The following is a 7671-nucleotide window of genomic DNA, read 5'->3' as shown; positions in this document are numbered from 1 at the left end:
TTTCCACATGACAAAACCCGGTATCAAAGGCAACAGCATTGTCTGTGAAAGCTTTAATAAAACCACGTTTGTTTTTCTGGCGAAAGAGGCGAAGGATGAATGCTTCTTGACAAGACTCGATTATTCTGTGAGCTCTATACACCAAAATGCCTGAGGAAGGAAATTATAATTTTGATTACAAAATAGACATGGCATTTTCAGGCTCCCTTTCATTTACTTACCACATTTTTCTTAGTGCCTACTTGAGCATGGGCGAGCACTGGTCTGGGCTGCGGATATAGCCTTAAAGAACACGAACGAGTCCCTGTCCTCATGGCACTTACAATAAACAATATAAGTGAGTAAAATATTTAGTAGGTTATAAGATGGTAAGTGCTAAGGAGAAAAAAATGAATCAGAGGAAGAGAGGGAGCGTATGTGAGGGGTAGTGCTTTGCTATCTTTGAGTAAAGACTGATGGAGGTGAGCTCTGTGACCATGTTCAACGCAGAGGGAGTGATTTGAGCAAAGGTCCTGAGGTGGGATGTGTCTGGCGCAGTGGAGGAAGTATTTCTGAAAGCTAAGTGGGTCACCAATTCTTATATATGTGAATCAGATGTAGACAACACAAAATTGCTGCTTTTTAGAAGTTTGGGCACCATTTTATCTATTTTACCTATTAGAAGAATTCAATTTTCAGAATCAGAGTATATTCAATTGAGAGGTAAATCAGTCCATTTAAAATAAAAACCTTTAATGAATATGTTTAGTACATACGTTTTTTGGCAGGGGTGTGATGATGATGACTCTGAATCACAGAAACAAGGACAATTATTTTAAAAAGTTTATTTATAAAACGAATGTTGGATCAGATTATCTTTCATACATGTATGTTGTTTTGATGCAGTGTGATTAGTGATAAATTAGGGAGTGACATGCGATGGCATGAGTGTACAGATATCATTTCTAGATCCAAAACTTTATTCTATGATGATTCTCAGTCTTTTAGACCTAAATCAAGCCAGTTATTACCTTATATATAAATCATATTTTTGTTATAAATGTACTTGCCTGTTTTTGCTTCAGTTCTCATTACTCTGTGTCTAGAAAATGACATTAATAATAATTTATGACCCCTTTTAGTAGGTCAATAAATTCAATTCAGATTCTACTATTTTTGGTATTTAAAGCAAATTGCTTTTCAAATATAGTAAAAGTTAATAGTGTTATTCTAGAATTTGTAGACAAAGAATTTTTAATCACTCCAACACATGTACATAACTAATTTACCACTTGGAAGAGATTCTGTACCTAGTAGGCAGGTTTTTCCAAATGCTCTACTGGGCCACACTTGCTGGCCTAGATTGAAACATTATATACAAATAAAAATAATAAAAATTGACTTCTAAAGGTAAATCTCAATTTAAGAAAACGTTGTGCTCCAAAAGGTCATTTGTTTGGAACTCAGAAGGAGGAAGGAGAAAAGAACTAATATATCCCTGGCACTGGGGTTAGGTTCTTTTATGTTTTTAAAAATTTCATCCTCACAATAATTCTAAGGGGTAGGTATTATTATGAGACCAGGAAAGGGAAGCAACTTGATCAAGGTCATCCAGCAAGTAATAGGAAACCAAAGGTTCCAAGTCCTGTGTATCTGAGAACAAAGACAGGTTTTTCCTACTCAGTGATCCCACCTGAGGCCAGCTCTTCCTTTAATAAAAAAAACAAAACAAACAGCAGGTCATATTTCTTGGGGTAATTTTAGTCCCACAAAAGCCTACTTAAATTTTTATGCTTCTTTAATGTTTCGTACCTCATACTGTACTGTAATTACTTCTTTACATCTGTCTTCTGCACTAAACTAACAGAATGTTTACCTCGTGCCATGCATGACGCTAAGAATTTTACATACATCATCTCATTTCACACTCACAATAACCTATGAAGAAGCTACTGTCTCCAATTTACAGATGAGTAAACTGAGTCAGACAGAAATTAACTTTCAATTAGGAATTATTTACAAACTCTACCTTGGACATTTCTCTGATTCAGATTGCTCTGCCTAATTAGGTTGAATTGTTACTGAAAGAGCAATACTGACATCTAGTGGTAGATTCAAGACATATTCTTTTCATTTTATTGACTTAAAAATAAAACTAAACTTATAAAAAAGCAGCAAATAGTAAAAAACTTTCTGATGTATTAAGACTTTTGGTTATAAAAATCCACTACTACTTTTGCTATTATCTGTTTATTATGTACCAGGCACTATATTAAGCAAATTATTTTATCTTCATCTTTACAATAACTCTAGGAGGGATTATTTCCTCAATTTAAGAAATAAGAAAACTGGGGATCGTGAAAAAAACTAATGAAAAATTAAGTAACTTTCTTGTAAGCAGTGGCATTACCATTCAAAGTCAGGTGATTCTGACTGCACGGGGTGTGGTAGTGCTTACAACAATTATGAATGTTGCGAAAGTATAATAATACAAATATAGAATCGTGATGTTGTACACCTGAAACTAATATGTTATATGCTGATATCTCAATTAAAAAAATAATTAGTGTAAAAAAATTATAATAAAACTTTTCTCAATCAGTTCACCATGAACCACATAAAGCATTCATTAACACATTTATTCATAAACTATTTCTTGAAGGTCTTTTAGGTTCAGGGCAATATGATAGACACAGTGGGAAGTACAATTATGAATACTCTAAGTCCCTCTGCCTTCCAGAAGTTCACTACAGGTCACAGTATATCCGTGCATCATTCATCCTACAATTCCCAGTTACTTAGCTTGGGATGACAAGTTATTCCTTGTGCTTATGAAGCTGGTTTTTAACGAGTGAGAGAGACCAAAAATTCGGCAAATATAATATGTTCTGAGTGCGATGAGAAGCACAGGGTAACCTGAAGGCACAGACATAGGGCCCCTAAATTGGCTTTGGGGAAATCAGAAAAGGTTTTTTAAAAAAACAAATAACAATAAAAATTCCTTTTCTCTATTAATTCTAGCTAAAATTAAACCATTCTCCTCAAAAGAATTAAGCAACTTGGTTTAATTTCAGATCATGAAATTAAATGCTCTCTAAAGAGGAAAACCAAATATTTTAGGAAATATATATTTATAAACATTTCAAATTTGAGTAGATTCTAGAAGCAAATGCCACCCAATTACCATGTATTTACTAAATAGGAATAGGAAACAAGGTCAATCTTACGTTTATTTACTTATTCAGGCCACAAATATTTATTTAGCATCTAAAATGTGTCAGATACTGTCCTAATGGCTAGAAGCACAATGTTGAGCAAAAACATCCAATATCATCCACAAGAAGGTTCTAGTTGAGTTTAGCAGATGGGGCAGACAGAAAAAAGTGCAAAATTATACACGATAAGATTTCAAAATCTTACCAGTAATTAAATCTGAAGGTATTCTATCAGTCAAGAAATCAACCACAAGTATTCGACTTGTTGCAAATATCACACCTCCTTGGGTGTAAACCTCATAGCGACTGTTGCTTGCGATTTCATTTGTCACACGGCGAGGGAGGTGTTCCACCCCTTCTATCTTCAGCTGATTGATAAAATACTCCTAAATGAAACCAAACTTGATTAGGAGGCTGTTGAATACAAGGCAATTCTTAATAGGTTACAGGTATTTGTATTTAAAATGATATGCTGCCTTTCTCAGAGATACACAGGCTTTACTACTTTATGCTGACCAGCCAATCTACATTCAACTAAGGTTTTCTTGTTTTGGGGCTTATACCAAAATATCACTGCACTTGAGTTGTCACAGCATTTTAACAACAGGGAAAAAAAAGGCTTTTAAAATCCTGAGTTAAAAGACTTCTGCAACCTAGAAAATACTTCTCACCAAAGCCAGCATTGTACTGTGTGAGAAGGTAACAGGCGGACCCTTTCCTCAGGCAATGTTTAGCCCATTAGTTCCGTCTCCATCCACCCTAGAGGGGCTTTCATCATGTCAATGGAGCCCTTGGCCCTTTACTCCTTCCATTCTGATACTACCTTTACTGGGGACCTGTGTTGTGCTAAGTCCCATGTCGCCAAGTCTCAGAGATACCTAGATGAATTGGACAGGGTCCCTGCCCTCAAGGAGACTGCCGTCACTCTTCTCGACTGACATTTTCCTCCTGGCCACCCGCTCTATCTAGGGGCTCACCAAACTTGTCAGACCAGGCTGTGCTGCCTCTCAACATCCCCAGCACAGGTGTAATTTCCCTTCTGTCTTCCTCAGTGTCCTCCCTCCTCCTTAACCCCAGGTACCTTCCCCGGGGTCACTTCCAGCTCCCTTCCCTTCAGATCCTATGCCCCTTCTTCCACAGCCCTGGTGAACCCCCGCTCCCCAGTCTCCTTTTCCCCACACGGTTCTTTCCAGCCTCGGCATCTCCTTTCACGTCCCCCCATTACCCTGAGATTCCGCCATCCCCGCTCCCACCCCTTGGACCCCAGCAAGCCCTTTATATAGTCAACTTTGGGACTCCCTCGCTATTCCTACCTTTCTCCAGACGTCTCCCTCTCGGTCCCATCCTCCTCGAATGACTCCCCTACAACTCCGAGTCCCTCCATTCCCCTCACTGTCCCTGTACTCATGTCAGGGACCTGCACCTTTCTCGGGACCCCTCCCACCCCTCCCAGTGTCCTCACACCCCTGTCAAGGACCGGCATCTCCCTCGGGACCTCTCGCAACCGTGCCGGGGACCTGCATCTGCCTCAGGGACCCCCATTCCACGCCCTCCCCACCGCGTCAGGGACCTGCATCGCCCTCAGAGGCTGCGCATCCGCGCCGGGGCCTGCATCCGCTCAGGAAGCCCCCAGCGCTCCCGGGGTCCCCTCAGCCCCGCGCGGGCGGCCGCACCTCCTCGGCCGGCTGCGTGTTGAGCACCAGCACCAGGCATGCCGGGTGGCAATGCAGCCGGAGGAAGTGGTAGAGGAGCCTGTCGGCGCCGAGCCCGCGGGCGCACACTACCAGCCCGTCCGTGTCGAGTAGTTCCAGCACCAGCTGCCGTTCATACTCCAGCAGCGGCGCCATAGCTGTCAGTCGAGCCGACCGTCCCGGCTCCATGGGCGCCCTTCCGGGGCCGTGGCCGAACGTAGCCGAAGAGAGCCGAGGCCGAGACGAGCGTCGGCCGAGCTCAGCCGAGCTCAGCCGAAGAGAGGCTGAGCGCGAGAGCAGCGTCGTCCGAAGGAAGCCGAAGATAGCCGAGACGAGCGTAGGCCGAACGTAGCCGAAGAGAACCGAGCCCGAGAAGGAGAGCGTAGGCCGAACGTAACCGAAGAGAGCCGAGCCCGAGAGGGCGAGAGTAGGCGGAGCTTAGCCGAATAGAGCCGAGACCGAGGAGAGCGCAGGCCGAACGTAGCCGAAGAGAACCGAGGCCAAGAAGCTACGCGCTCACCGAACAGAGCCGAAGAGGAGCCGAGTAGGGCCGAAGATTCGTAGTGACTGGAAGGTGCTGGCGCTCTAGACAGGTGTCCCCTTCACGCCTCAGGTTCTACCCCCAAGAAGATACCTACTAAGAAGAGCTTAGTAGGTGACTAGGCTCAAGTCCTCCAAGCCCTCAATTATTCCATCCTGTCTGGTAGCATCGATTTGAGTCGGGCTGCCGGGATCTGGACCTACCAAAATGTTACCAAAAAGCAGGAGAGAATTAAACCCAAGGGGCTTAGTTCCCTGATCTTGACAATTTTAAGAGTTTTGTCACACCTCTAAGTACTACTAGAATTAAAATGCTTTGAACAAGCAGAATAGTTTACTATTCTCAGGGCTCTTGTTTTTCTTGAAAGGTTTTAAATACAATAAGCTATTTAAAATAAAGTCACAACCAGGTGTCCCCACAACAGCTGCATCTCGCCTTCCTCTAGAGGGCCACCTTGGATAGGTAGTATTTGTTCTACACCTAGAAATGCCTGTCAATCTGTGTGGAAAACCCTTTTCCCCAACCTACATTATTAGAAAATAGAGAAAATAAGCCGAAATAAGAATCACTTATTGCATTTCTCATAAATAACCACTGTAACATCATGAAATGTATACAAATATATATACACACTTTCCCAACAGTTCTTTTACTGACATAAGTAACCTTGATTTAAACCTCAAATTTGTCACTAACATTTGACAAACCTCTGAAAATGGTGTTTAATATCCTTTCATGAAATCCTTTTATATGGCGAGATTTTTGTAATGAGGGTGTACTGTACTTGTTTACCTAATCCTTTATCAGTGGACACTCAGTTTGTTTTGTCAACTAATGGTTATTCCTGTGAACTCAAGGCCAACAGGAACCCCCAACCTGGGGTGCTGTGAGGAAGACACTTTTATTCAATGCCAGGTGGCCCTCTGGCAAGGGCCTTCCATGGCTCCTCAACACTGGTGTTTCAGCCCCAGCAGATGAAACACAACCTTCAGTGCAAAAGAAAAGTGAATTTGAGGGGACCTCACAGTTTGATTAGTCCAAAAAGCACTATCCTGATTAATCAGAATGGAGCTGCTCTGAGTGGTCAGTGAAGGTGCTAATGAAGATGCAACTCTGTGGCTCTGATTGGCCAAGGACAGTCTCAGTCCTATTGGTGGAAGTATGATTCCAGGAACTCGTTCATAAGGGTTGGCTCAAGCAGCCGGAGTACAGTGCAGACAAAATAGTTCAGGTGCTTTAGAGCAGGCTTTTCTCTGAAGCCGGGCTTGGGTGAGAGGCCCCTATTTAGAAACTACTGATATGCTTAGTTTTGTTTTGTTTGTTTTACAGTTTCATTTTTTATGTATACGAGAGAAAATAATGACTTTTATTTATGTTGGTATTTAAGGTCTTTAAATTAGTTCATTTAACCCTCACAATAACTCATTGAGGTAGATATTTTATTTCACTTGTACTTAAGAGAAAATGAGACTCAGTGAGGTCAAATGTGACAAAGGGGAAAGATGATGTGCTTTGGACATAGATCAAGTTGAGTTTGAAGTCTAGCTTTGATAATACATAAGAGTGTGAAGGGCAAAAAATTACCTAGTTTCTTAATAAAATATTTTAGGCTTTGTTTTTAAACTTGAGCCTAGTCACCTACTAAGCTCTTCTTAGTAGGTATCTTCTTTCTTGGGGTTGACAGTTTCTATGAACCCCTCCCCCAGGATTATGGATAATATTTCACTGAACATCTTTGTACATAAATTTAACCATGCCCCTAAGACACGCTTTAGAAATGGATAATTACTGGCGTAAAAAGAACGTTTATAAGGCTTTTCATTTCATTCATAGTGGCACATTATCCTCTAGAATACCTGTACCAATTTACATTTACACCAGCAGTCTACAAGAGCATCTGTTTCTCTACCTCGTTACTGCTTAATCTAGTATTTTATTTATATTTTGTCAAGATTAAAACAGCATAGAATAATTCCTGAGTGTTGGCTAATGGAAAGAGATGTCTGCAGATATTCTGCTCACAGGATTTCCTATAAGACAGGTATTACTCTTTCCAGTTCTGCAAGTGAGAGAATTGAGGCCCAGGGAGGTTATGGAACTGGTGCTAGACCACCAAGCTAGTTAATGTACTTCTTAGATTTAGTTCAGGACATGGTAAGTAGGAACTCAACACCTTGTTAGGATGTGCCTGTTAAAGTGACAGTCCTGAAATGCAGTGTTGATTCCCAAGCTGTGGTATGCAGAA

General features: G+C 41.5%; 1 protein-coding gene across 1 annotated transcript in view; it reads right to left on the bottom strand.

Moving 5' to 3' along the window:
- Positions 1-5106, bottom strand: part of ERCC4 (ERCC excision repair 4, endonuclease catalytic subunit) — a 28234-nt gene extending 23128 nt beyond the window's left edge. Inside the window, 3 exon segments of the mRNA XM_006910896.3 lie at positions 2-150; positions 3400-3580; positions 4868-5106. Coding sequence (XP_006910958.1) covers positions 2-150; positions 3400-3580; positions 4868-5074 — 537 coding nt within the window. The 5' untranslated portion in view covers positions 5075-5106.
- Between the last annotated feature and the right edge of the window lie 2565 nt (positions 5107-7671).

Source organism: Pteropus alecto, unplaced genomic scaffold, assembly GCF_000325575.1.
Source record: "Pteropus alecto unplaced genomic scaffold, ASM32557v1 scaffold34, whole genome shotgun sequence".
NCBI lineage: Eukaryota > Metazoa > Chordata > Mammalia > Chiroptera > Pteropodidae > Pteropus > Pteropus alecto.
The sequence above is the reverse complement of the archived record's forward strand: the minus strand, read 5'-3'. Positions and strand labels throughout refer to the sequence as shown.